The following is a 13,222-nucleotide window of genomic DNA, read 5'->3' as shown; positions in this document are numbered from 1 at the left end:
CACTTGGTAAACCTTCAACAAATATTTCTTGGCTGTCAACAAGTCCTAAGAAATCAGTAGAGCTCACTTTGGAAGGAACATTGAATGAAATGATATTGGAATCTGATTCATCTGTGAACACTTTTTGACTGCCTGCTATACATGATGTTACCATATCTGGATTGTCATTGGTTAATTAATCGTATGTTGTGGCCAAAAGAACGTGGGGCTGGAAGCCAGGAGACCTGAGTCTCAGCCCACTTCTGCCACCAGGTGAGGATAGCACCTTGGATGAGTCTGTTCCCCTCACTGGGCCTTGATCTCCTCAAAAAAGGAGGTGGACTAGATGTCTGTAAGATTCCTTCCAGCCCCAGATGCTGTGTCTGCTCTATGACTCTATTTTACAAATGCATGCACTTGTTTTGGTTACATAAAACCCCACAGAAAAACAAAGTCAGTAATAAATTATGAAAAAATCGGGTGCTACGATCATTTGCACTTTCTAAGGGTGCTCAATTCCCTAAATTCCACCCCCGTACATAGGCAGCCTCTCCAGGGCGACAGAAGATCCAAGGCTGTCAGGGGAGCAAACCAAGCAGTCTCTCCCTATAATTGTATTGACAGGTTATCAGCTGAGTTCCGATGGCAGGAAAGGTGCAACCCTGACAGGTTTTGTGAAGGAGTCTTGAAGGCTATTGTAGCAGGATTCTATGTGGAGTCACAGAATTCTGGGGAAATGGGAACCAAGCAGGGAGAAGCTTGGTTCTTTCTCTATTTAATTTTATTCTTCCCAGAGAGTCACATTTGAAGAAAAACTGGCTAACTGCACATCACTGTCTACACTAGAGTTGAAACCCTTTCTAATAGAAAATATTTACATCTTTTGTGGCCAGGTAAAACACTGACTTGATTCAATCACTCCTATTAAATAACCAGTTGACTTGGTTTTAAATGAGGCAAATGGTTGTTGAGCATTTGTAGATAAAATGCCTGCTTGGATGTTTCGGTTTTTCACTTTTCACTTGGTTACAGTGGCATCTTGCAGACATGTTCTTGAATAACTGATGTGTATACATCCTGGTAAATTTTATGCATGTGAAATAACACAGTTGAGCTTGTTCAGTCAGTGTTTCTACATTTTAAATGAAAAAAAAAAAATGCTGAGCCTATTCATTGGAGAAAACAACCCACGAAACAACCCCCCGATATGGTAGAATAAATGCCTATTTCTAAGGTGCTATAGTCTTCCAATATAGATGCACACCTTCAGGTTCAGACTTAGACAAAACCAAAATATACTTTAGTTCTAATCACCCTCCTAAAGACACCAAGGCAGAGTGCACTCCCAACCTCTACCATACACAGCGGAAAGGCACACACTACTACGGGGAGCCGAAAAGCTATGATGGCGAAACTGACATGCCGCAATGAAGAAATCCACAAGCCAAGCTCAACAGAAATTTCTATAACATGAAAAGAAAAAAATATTAAAGCTCCACGACCTCACACATTTTCCATTTTCTCTTTTTCTTTAGTCAAAAACACCAAAGTTGTTTCATAATTTTTGTAAAAAACTAATACAGGAAGCTGTTTGGAGTGGTAAAATAATGCTGCGCTGGGAGTTAGCAAACGAAGCTGCAAACCCAAGCTCTGCCAAAACCTTGAGCAAAAAAAAAAAAAAAAAAAAAAAAAACCGAGGTGGCCTCAGTGTGCTCATTTGCAAAAGAGGTCTGGAAAAGATAACAGTCAAGGTTCCCTTTTGTGGTCAATTTCTCTGCCAACTTTTATTTCTGTCAGGTTTTGACCTCTAAAGTTATAAGATATTCTAATATTATATATGGGAAATACTAAAAAGTGGACGTCATCTTAACTGCTCCAGAAAGTACCTTACAGACCCTGAAGAACCCACGAAGGAAAGCCAGAGGTAAAGGCTGCCCCCTGGCTGTCCCTGATGGAAGAAGAGAACCCCAGGCTCCATCATCAGAGAGCGGGAGCCTGGACGTGGGTCCCTGCTGCTCCAGCATGGTCACCAGGGGCCAGGGCAGACCTGCTCTGTATCTCGTGCCCTGAAGACAGAACCCCAGTCGTGGGTGAGTCATCTCCTGTACATTTTCTGTCCCTAAGCTTGGGTTCAGAAATCAGGGATTGAATTGGTCCTAGAAGCTGTTCAGCTAGTGCCATCCAGAGGCCAAATGTTATCCCGATATAGCTGGGTGGGGCGGGGGAAGCAAAAGGAAAAAGAAAAGAAGGGGGAAATTTACATATGTGTACCTACATTTTACACATATGTACATGTATATTATACATATGCATACATGTATACATGATAGATGTAAACTGTATGTATATGGGTGCATACACAAATGCACATGCATGTATGTACATATTGCTCAGCGTGGGCACTACACACTAACTCACCATGGAGAATAACTCCATACGCCCTCACTTTACACTTTAGTAGAAAGAAGTTGGCTCACTACTAACTACTTGAACAAAAGCAACGACCTAACCTTAACGCAGGTAGTCAGAGGTGGCGGACGTGATTCTCTCCTTCATCCAAGAATAATGAGCCCCACCTGCCTGTCCTGCCTGTCCACTCAGAGTGGCTCTTCTCACCTAGAAGTAAGTGAAGGGCCTTGTTCCACTTTGAGAGGCCTAGGAAAGGCGCCTATTCGATGGAAAGGCACGAGTGTGGTAAGCCAGCCTTCCCCAGGTGCAGCCTGAGCCTGGGCGGTATCCTTCCTCCTCTGCAGGACCGAGTTTAGGCAAGGCAAGAGGAGGGAGTCAATGTTTTGCCAGGAGCCAATTAACTCAGTTAATTCTAGCACGGGTTCCCTTTTCCCCAAAACAAAAACAAACCACCACCACCTCTGGGCTCTACTCAGCGCCTGGCGGTCACACAAATAATTGTTGTTGAATCCACGGTTACCACCTGCGCCTTCCACTCCCGCACCTGGGACGCGGAGCGCATTTTTAAAGGAGCACTGCCCTCCAGCGGCGCGAGATAAATTCGCCTAGAGGCTTGCTCCCCGACCCCCAAGCCTCAGCCTGACTTCTCCAGTGGTCCCCGGGAAGGTGTGGCCGCCACAGCAGTGTTGGTTTCCCATTAGCGGGAAGCGAGGCTAAAGGTGGGGAGGAGGGAAGTGCAATGGAAGGGAAAGTGATCCAGCCCGAAACCGCAGCTCCCTCATTCTTGTCTGCGGAGCCTCCTAGGCCAAAGATTGTGCTTTTTTTCTCTTAGGGTTGTAATTTGGGTAAGAAATTAGTATGATCGGATGGAAATGAACATTCGACGTGATGCTTCCAGGACAGACACGGAGCCACCGCTGCAAAGACGTACCCCAGGGGTGCAGGGGAACGGGAGAGGTGGCCTTTACCCCGGGAGGGCTGGCAGCCACGACTTAGGCTGGGCGTGTGCGACCTATCTGTCACCCTGTGGGTTCACTCTGTGGGAAACCACAGCAGCCCCCATTGCAGCCTTACCCCATGTCAGGCGCTGTCCCGGGGTTCCGCAGAAATTACCCTATTCAATCTTCCCAATCAGTCCCTTTAGTGGTGCCATTATCATCCCACTGTGAGGATGGGGAAACCGAGGCTCAGAGAGGCGACGCGACCTGCACGGGGGTCCAGGCCTGTCTGGACCAGAGCTGGAGCTTCCCACTCTGCGCTCGGACCCCGGGCCGCGGGGCCAGGGCGCGGCAGGTGGGGACCCTCGGCGGCGCGGGTGCCCGGAGCCGGCGACAGCGAAAGCGCGGTGGGCGTGGGGTGCTCACCTTGACGATGAGCGGGTTCTGAAACATGGAGTCCCGCACTACCCCCAGCCGCTCGTTCTCCATGCCGGGACGGATGTCCGCCACGGTCAGGGGCCGCCGCGGGGGCGGGCAGACCTGGCTGACCGTGCGGCGCACAGGCTGCTGCTGCTTCCTCCATCGCATGAGGTCCAGGCTGGAGCTCCTGGCCTCTGGCATCCTTGGGGTCGCCGGGGAGCCGGCCCGCGGGCTGGGTTGTGCGCGCTTCCCCACTTCGGACACAGCCGGGAGCTCCGATGCGCCTGCTGGGCGACCCGGGCCGCACCACCGGGATGGGGGGGGGGGAAACTCAGATGTCAGGACCCCTCCGGAGCCAGGCGTGCCCCCCTCGCGCCAGCTGCTCATTGCAAAGAGCCCCGCAGCCCTGCAGGAGCCCCGCCAGATCCTCAGGGTGTCTCCTGGACCCCGCGTTGCGGACTAGGAGAGGAAAGAAAACCAAGACCACCCCTGGAGGACGAATGCAACGGCCCGTCTCCTTGGCGACTGGACGCCAACAGACCCGGGCTCGGCTTGTACTTTTCTTTCAAGAAACTCTTGGTGGCTACCAGTGTGGACTTGTTTGGAGTTTTCCTGAATCGATACGGGAGAACCGAGAATCTCCAATGGGTTGCGTTCAAAGCGGCGTGGCTCTTAGAGGGTCATTTACACTTGTCTTCCAAGTCCAACACTCCATCCTCCGCTCACCCCCATTCCACTCACAACCCCTCCCCACCTCTGCTCCTTGCGCCACACACGTACCCGAGACAGAGCTCGAAATGCATTCAAAGCCTGATGCCGATGCTGACCCACTGGGAAGACTCGGGCGAGTCACCCTCTTGGATCCTAAGGGCTTTTTTTTTTCTTTTTTTCCTGTGAGATGGGTGACAAGGGAAGTCTAGAATTGGATTAGATCAATGGTTCCCAAATTTAAGCAACAGAATGAAGGGAAATTGAAAAATACAGATTTGGGCTGGGCTTGGTGGCTCACACATGTAATCCCATTGCTTTGGGAAGCCTAGGAGGGAGGACGGCCTGAGCCCTGGAGTTTGAGACCAGCGTGGGCAACATGATGAGGTCTCATTTCTACCAAAAATTTAAAAAATTAGCCAGGTGTGGTGGCACACACCTGTGGTCCCAGCTATGGGGGAGGCTGAGGCAGGAGGGCCGCTTGAAGAGGTTGAGACTACAATGAGCCGTGTTTTGGCAACTACATTCCAGTATGGATGACAGAATGAGACCATGTGCCAAAAAAAGAAAAACGAAGATTTACAGGACTCACCCCAGACTCACTGAATCAGAATATCTGGAAATGGCATCTGAGGCTCTCCTTTTTTTTTTTCAAGAGATGGAGTCTTGCTCTGATAATGACATGAGCCACCTCACCAGGCCAGATGCCGCATTTTTAAAAATCCCCTTACCCACCCACCCCCAACTTTCAAACCTACAGAAAAGTTGAAAGTCAAAAGAAGAATACAATGAAAATACATATAGGCTTCACCTAGATTCAGTTAGATTTTGAAGGGAAGGGGAGGGTTAAAGAAAGAATGGCGGCTCTACAGCAAATTCAGGCTTTATGTCCAGCATGAGACCTACAGAGGTGGGAGACCAGCTTAATGCCAGTGCCTACCGCTGCTTACAGGCTGGGGAAATTATAGGCCTGGGCAGGGAGGAGCCCAGGGAGTATGGCTTGCTGCCTGGGAAGATGTTGATAAGGTATTCCCATGATGAGGCAGTTTGGCCCTTGTTCTGGTGGAACGTGATGTTCCTGTCACTTTCTCCCAGCAGAATATGATAAGAGGCAGGCTGTTTCTCACCGCCTGAACCCCCGTGGAATGTTTCACTTTAACCAACGTCTGCAAAATGGCAGGGGGCTTACAAAATGGTGCAGTTTGGACTAACAGATTCACTCATCCCCAGCACTGGCCACATTTTCTTGCTCTTTCTCTGTGAGTGTGTGAGCATGCACATACACACATTACAGAATCACCTGAAAAATATCTGTCAACACCATATTTAACCCTGGTACTTCATCATGTAGCAAGGACCTTCCCATGTATAACTACAATGTCATTATCATGTCCGAAGATTTTAATGTGATACAATAGTGTTTAATATAAAATCCATTGCAAAGTTGAGAATCTGCATTTAAAAAAAGAAAAAAGCTTCCCAAGTGACTGGTACAGTTGGAGGAGGATTGGAAACCACTAACCTGGATGATATCTAATCTGTCCTCTAGTGCCAGCCTTTCATGGGTTCATTCATGCACCACTAGCACCACAAGGCTCTGGATAATTGGGTTCACCACAGAACACGTGACACCAATGACGAACCTAGACTTCAAGGCCTTACGTATCAACAGTGGTCACCACCACATTTACAGACTCTCCAGACAGAGCTCCAACTGCACATCCACATCCCAGAGCAGCCCTTGCATGGCAACATGAGTGCATATATAGGCTCATTGTTTCTCCAACCTGTTTCCCTTCCAGACTTTCACGGAAGCATAGGTTGTGCATTTTTTAATCAAAGCCACTTGGCAGATCACATAGAAGTCAGGTGGAACAGTGAGGGGCAAGATAGTGGAGTAGTCGAAACAGCATACGTCTGATTTCTGGCTGGCCCATTTAAGTCACCTTGGACAAGTTACTGTAAACCCAGGTTTCTCATCCACAAGGTGGGGCTAATAATACCTCATAGACACCTACAAGGATTAAGTGAGAAAACTTGTTGCCTATATCGTATATGTTCACTATCCAAAAAGGTTAAACGTTTGGTTGGTAAATATAATGGCCTCGAATTGATGGCCAGGTTAAAGCTGCCCTTTTAGCTAAGTCTCTTCAGGACTCTGTTGAAATGGGAAGACTGGGATAGATCTCCAAAGCTCCTGCTAACTCTAAACTTCTGAGACTTCATCCAAGCTTAACATCCATCAGTCTGCACCAGCTAGCCCCTGCAGACCTCTGACTTCATCTCCCACCCCCTCCCCTGCATTCACATGCATTCACTTAGGCTGGGCGTGTGTGACCTGTCTGTCACCCTGTGGGTTCACTCTGTGGATTCACTCTGTGCTCCAGCTGCTCTGGCCTTCTCCCAGGTCCTCCAGCAACCAAGTTCAGGACTTCTGCACTCACTTCCAGCCTGGAACACTCTTCTGCCTAGATTTTTTGCCTGCCCTTTCCATTTAGAACTCAGTTCAAATGTCACTCCTCAGTGAGCCCTCTCCTACATCTAAAGTAGCACCCACCGTCCCGTAGTCACTCTCTATCACGTTACCCTATTTTATTTTCCTTACAAGATAATCTGAAATTATCTTAGGTGATTTGTCATCTGTCTTCCTAAGTTGTTCCTGGGGTTCACCAAAAACTGGAATAAATGGAATGCATGCATGCATTAGTACGTCAATGGAGAGGGATTCTGTCCTACTTTCTTCGTTTTAGGAGCATGCTTTACCCCATCTGACCTCTAAAGGACCCAGAAGGAAAATCTGTAGGCAACTGTGCGCGCCTCCGTGGCCTAGCGGCGGCCGTGTTACCATGGCAGCGGGACGCCGAGGGGGCCGGAAGGCGACGCACCACTACTTCCGTTTCCTCAACAGTAGTACTTCCGGGTTGGGAGAAAGGTGGCAGCGCTTTCGGAGGGTAAGTTGAAAGCGTGTTTGTTAGTTGTTTCTGTTTTTCAAAATGCGCACGTAAAAATCCAGCGTGGGGTGGTGGGTTTCCCCGTCTTCTGGGAGGCCCGCCTTTTGGCCTGAGGTCTGCAGGCCGCGGTGTTCGCCCCACGCCTTATCTTGGGGAAACTGAGGCTTGGGTCTTTTTTTTTTTTTTTTTTCTAAAGATGGAGTCTTGCTGTTGTCGCCCAGGCTGGAGTGCGGTGGCGCGATCTCGGCTCACTGCAACCTCCGCCTCCTGGGTTCAAGCGATTCTCCTGCCTCAGCCTCCTAAGTAGCTGGGATTATAGGCGCCTGCCACCACGCCTAGCTAATTTTTGTATTTTTAGTAGAGACAGGGTTTCATCATGTTGGCCAGGCTGGTCTCGAACTCCTGACCTCAGGTGATCCACCCGCCTCGGCCTCCCAAAGTGCTGGGATTACAGGCGTGAGCCGCCGCGCCCGGCCGAGGCTTGGGTCTTTGGGAGTGAGAAGATGCAGAGTTCACATCTGGTTAGTTCCTCCCGTCTCAGCCCCGGAGCGCCCACCCGGGAACAGAGCGGGGTCTCTCTCGTACCCCAAAGGCGGTGAGAGAATCCGGGACCAGGTTTGGGCACGTACCTGCAGGGCGGGAAGTGTGTGTTCTGAGTAAGGGGGGATAAATGCATATCCGTTCTTTCGATATGTATCGAGCACTGACTGGGGAGCCATTTGGGAGGAAGATGGCCAGAATTCCAGCCCTCAAGAAGCCGATCATATTATAACTGCCAAAAGTGCGATGGGAAGCAGCTGGTTGTTGGGAAACATTGTTAACCAGGAAGATGAGACCGGCTAAGGAGTTAGAGGGGTCCTCTTGAGAAAGTGGCTTTCATACTTGAACCAGTTAAAGGGCAGAAAGGTAATGCGGAGGAAGAGCTTTCCTGGCAGAATGGGCTGTTTTTGCAAAGTTCCTGAGACGAAAAGGAAGGTAGTGTATTCTAGGAACTGAAAGTAGCAGGGTTTCTGAAACCTAGAGAGAAGTGAGAGGTAGAGAGGTAGGCATGGACTTCCTCTCTCCATCTCTAGGCCAGATTATGAAGAAATGAAGACCCTTGCAGGTCTGTGAGGATTTTGACTTTATCTTAAGAATAACACGGGAACCCTAAAAAGTTTTTAGCAGGGAGAGACTATATATTTAGAAGGTCGTACTGGGCTCCAGAGACCAGAGAGCAGCCTAGGAAGTACTTACGAAAAAGAAGGAAAGGAACTGATGGAAGGGGAAATGTTATTTAAAGAAATCAAGGCCGGGTGCAGTGGCTCACGCCTGTAATCCCAGCACTTTGGGAGGCCGAGGCAGGTGGGTCACCTGAGGTCAGGAGTTCGAGACCAGCCTGGCCAACATGGCGAAACCCCGTCTCTACCAAAAATTCAAAGATTAGCCGGGCTTGGTGGTGTGCGCCTGTAATCCCAGCTACTACTCTGGAGGCTGAGGCAGGAGAATTGCTTGAACCCAGGAGGCGGAGGTTGCAGCGAGCCGAGATCGCGCCACTGCATTCCAGCCTGGGTGAGAGAGCGAGATTCTGTCTCCAAAAAAAAAAGAAAGAAAGAAAGAAAAGAAATCAGCCGGTGGCTCGCGCCTGTAATCCCAGCACTTTGGGAGGCCAAGGCGGGCGGATCATGAGGTCAGGAGATCGAGACCATCCTGGCTAACACGGTGAAACTCCATCTCTACTAAAAAATACAAAAAAATTAGCCAGGCATCGTGGTGGGCGCCTGTAGTCCCAGGTACTCTGGAGGCTGAGGCAGGAGAATGGCGTGAACCCGGGAGGCCGAGCTTGCAGTGAGCCGAGATCACGCCACTGCACTCCAGCCTGGGCGACAGAGCAAGACTCCATCTCAAAAAAAAGAAAAAAAAAGAAATCATCTATTGCTCTGTTCGTGATTTATTAAGAGGTCCTAAAAGATGGGCCTGAAAAGCGTCTGTTGAAGTTAGTGGCTTTAAGGACAAAGGCACTCTTGCTGGAACGGTCTTAGTGGAGTAGTGGGGTGGGAGCTACAAGGATGTGGGTTAATAAGTGGATGAAAGGTGCGGTAATGGAAAGAGTGATTTCTCTATCAGGAACTGTTGCTGTGAAGGGGAAGAAAGAGAACAGCTGGATGAGACTTCAGGGTTAGACGACAGTTGCATTTTTTTTAAGTTAGAGGAGATTAAATATTGTTGGTGTTTTGCTAGAAAACACAGGCTGAAGATACAGGAGAGAGATGGGGTACCTGGGGGACCACCATCTCTCTGAGAAGGCAGGAGAGGGTTGGGAGCCAGCACACATTTTCCTTCCTACAACGGAAGGAAATAGCCTTTGACAGAAGGGGCACTTCATTTGTTGCAGCGAGAGAGAGAGAGGATGTGGCAGTGCAAGCAGGTGTGTTAGACTTGGGGGAGTAACATATTTCTTGTCTAATACAGCTGATATTTACTACCCAGGATAAATTAGGTAGCTTCTGTAGAAAATGTGCTTAGCATCCAGACGTTAAAGACCGCTGATATAGAGAGAGCTCCAGGATCTATTGTTAGGTGAAAATAGCAAATGCAGATCACAATATATAGGTGTTACCTTCTGTGTAAGAAAGGAGAGGAAATATGAGATCATTTTTATTTTTGTACCATGTAAATGTGTTATTTAGCCAAAGATAAATCTGAAAAAAAGGAAACCCAGAAGCAATACAGAGCAAAGAGAACAATAAGACATGTTTGCAAAATTATATTTGTAATCATCTCTTTTGGAAAGTGCATTTATATTTCTGTATTTTAATTCCAAGTGCACACACCCTATATGTGAGTATTAATGTTAGTGGCTTATGAAATTTATTCCAGTGTATTGCAGAATGTCCGCTCTTTGTTGGACACTAAGAAGGCATATCCAACTTCTTTCACAAAGGGGCCGACTTCTGGTTTGAGGTCAGTGGATACCTGATATCCCCACTGCGAAACCCTTTTGTGGATCCTGCACTCGAATGGAGTCTAATGGCTTCTCCATGGTAGAAACATAGAGGGGAACAAGACAGATAAACCATCTTTTTCTTCCTTGTTTTCTTTTTTCTTTTCTTTTTTTTTTTTTAAAGCAGAGAAGCAGCCTGTAAATGACTAAATAAGTGTTTCTTTTTTAAATATGAAAGTATATTACTTGGGAATCAGGCCAAGCCCAAGGAATCAGGGAAAACTTTCCTGAAGAACTGATCTTCAAACCAAGCTCTGAAGGATGGCAGGAGGCAAGGAGGATGGGGAGGCTGTGGAGACAATTTCATGGAGAGCTGGGGGGAAAGGTTGTGGCATGTTTGAGGAAGCAAAACAAGCTGCTTGTGGCTTAAACGCAGAGTTGGAAAGATGAGTTCAGAGGTGAGGCTGTGGGGGACAGGGGCCTTATGGTGCAGGTCACTGTTATTCTCTGTTAACTATTTTTTTCTCCATCATAAAGGCAGTGGGACCAGACAGAATTCCAGTGAGCCACCTATGTATCTAGAATAATCTAAAATTTGTAATCATGACTACAGGCTGGTCATTTGTCATACAATTTCATTTTGCTGTGATTTTTTCCGCTGAGGCTATGTTTAAAATGCAAAAATAGATGGGGAACGGTGGCTGACGCCTGTAATCCCAGCACTTTGGGAGGCCAAGGTGGGCAGATCACAAGGTCAGGAGATCTAGACCATCCTGGCTAACACAGTGAAACCCCACCTCTACTGAAAATACAAAAACAAAATTAGCCGGGCGTGCTGGCGGGTGCCTGTAGTCCCAGCTGTTCGGGAGGCTGAGGTGGGAAAATGGCATGAACCCAGGAGGCGGAGCTTGCAGTGAGCCGAGAGCGTGCCACTGCACTCCAGCCTGGGCCACAGAGTGAGACTCCATCTCAAATAAATAAATAAATAAATAAAAAATAAAATAAAATAAACCATTGTTGTCACATTTCCATATAGGAATAAAATGGAAGGAGAATCAAGCAGATTTGAAATCCACACTCCAGTTTCTGACAAGAAAAAGAAAAAGTGTTCTATACATAAGGAAAGACCTCAGAAACATTCCCACGAAGTTTTCAGAGACTCCTCCCTGGTGAATGAAGTGTCTCTTATAACTAGGAGGAAAAAGAGGAAAAAAGATTTCCAGCATCTCATTTCTTCTCCTTTGAAAAAATCCAGAATCTGTGATGAGACTGAAAATGCCACTTCTACACTCAAAAAGAGAAAAAAGAGAAGATATAGTGCTTTGGAGGTGGACAAGGAAGCAGGTGTTACAGTTGTCCTTGTGGATAAAGAAAATATTAACAACACACCAAAGCATTTTAGAAAGGATGTTGATGTCATTTGTGTTGATATGAGCATGGAACAGAAGTTACCAAGAAAGTCTAAAACAGACAAATTTCAGGTACTTGCTAAGTCACATACACATAAATCAGAAGCACTGCACAGTAAAGTTAGGGAGAAAAAGAATAAAAAGCATCAGAGGAAAGCTGCATCCTGGGAGAGCCAGCGGGCAAGGGACGCCCTGCCTCAGTCAGAATCCCACCAGGAGGAGTCCTGGCTTTCTGTGGGTCCAGGGGGTGAAATTACAGAACTACCAGCATCTGCTCATAAAAGCAAGTCTAAGAAAAAAAAGAAAAAGTCCATTAACCAGGAATATGAGACACTGGCCATGCCTGAAGGATCGCAAGCAGGCAGAGAGGCTGGGACTGATAGGCAGGAATCCCGGCCTACTGTGGGCTTGGATGGTGAAACTCCAGAACTACTAGGACCTGCTCACAAAAAAAAGTCTAAGAAAAAAAAGAAGAAAAAGTCCAGTCACCAGGAATTTGAGGCATTGGCCATGCCTGAAGGATCACAAGTGGGCAGTGAGGTTGGGGCTGATATGCAGGAATACCGGCCTGCTGTGGGTCTACATGGTGAAACTGCAGAACTACCAGCACCTGCTTATAAAAACAAGTCTAAGAAAAAAAAGAAAAAGTCCAATCACCAGGAATTTGAGGCAATGGCCATGCCTGAGAGCCTTGAGAGTGCATACCCTGAAGGATCACAGGTGGGCAGTGAGGTTGGGACTGTGGAAGGCAGTACGGCTCTTAAAGGGTTCAAGGAATCCAACAGTACAAAGAAGAAGTCTAAGAAAAGGAAGCTTACGTCTGTCAAAAGGGCCGTAGCGTCTGGTGATGATTTTTCAGTGCCCAGTAAGAACTCTGAGAGCACACTCTTTGATTCAGTAGAAGGTGATGGCGCCATGATGGAAGAAAGTGTGAAACCCAGGCCCCGACAAAAGAACACCCAGGCCTGTTCGGCAAACAAGCATGTGCAAGAGGTGCCAAGGTAACGAGGGAGTGGTGTTCCAGGTGCTGGTGTGTTTCTTTTGTATGGATTCTGCCCATGCCTCTTTATTTAGCACAGACTTTTTTAGATGGAGATTTGCTCTTGTTGCCCAGGCTGCAGTGCAATGGCACGATCTCGGCTCACCACACCCTCCACCTCCCAGGTTCAAGTGATTCTCCAGCCTCAGCCTCCCGAGTAGCTGAGATTGCAGGCATGCACCACCACGCCTGGCTAATTTTGTATTTTTAGTAGAGACGAGGTTTCTCCTTGTTGGTCAGGCTGGTCTCAAACTCCCGACCTCAGGTGATCCGCCTGCCTCAGCTTCCCAAAGTGCTGGGATTACAGGTGTGAGCCACCAGGCCTGGCCTTAGCACATACATATTAAATGGCAGAAATCATCAAGAGGTAGACCCTCAATGTACAGAATATCATATATCTTTAATTGAGTAAACTTGGCAGGTAGTTTAATTTCTTCATGTGTGAA

General features: G+C 47.8%; 2 protein-coding genes across 2 annotated transcripts in view; one reads left to right on the top strand and one right to left on the bottom strand.

Moving 5' to 3' along the window:
• The window catches only part of CFAP77 (cilia and flagella associated protein 77), a 188,249-nt gene extending 184,243 nt beyond the window's left edge, over positions 1-4,006 (bottom strand). Inside the window, exon 1 of the mRNA XM_032165485.2 lies at positions 3,753-4,006. Within this exon, the coding sequence (XP_032021376.2) occupies positions 3,753-3,947 (195 nt within the window). The 5' untranslated portion in view covers positions 3,948-4,006. The remainder of the gene's footprint in view (positions 1-3,752) is intronic.
• Positions 4,007-7,378: 3,372 nt separating this feature from the next.
• TTF1 (transcription termination factor 1) overlaps positions 7,379-13,222 on the top strand; it is a 31,361-nt gene continuing 25,517 nt past the window's right edge. The window contains 2 exon segments of the mRNA XM_032165484.2: positions 7,379-7,405; positions 11,365-12,738. Coding sequence (XP_032021375.1) covers positions 11,372-12,738 — 1,367 coding nt within the window. The 5' untranslated portion in view covers positions 7,379-7,405; positions 11,365-11,371.

This window comes from Hylobates moloch, unplaced genomic scaffold (genome assembly GCF_009828535.3).
Source record: "Hylobates moloch isolate HMO894 unplaced genomic scaffold, HMol_V3 SCAFFOLD_10, whole genome shotgun sequence".
Lineage (NCBI taxonomy): Eukaryota > Metazoa > Chordata > Mammalia > Primates > Hylobatidae > Hylobates > Hylobates moloch.
Note: the sequence above shows the minus strand (reverse complement) of the source record. Positions and strands in the feature narration are given on the sequence as shown.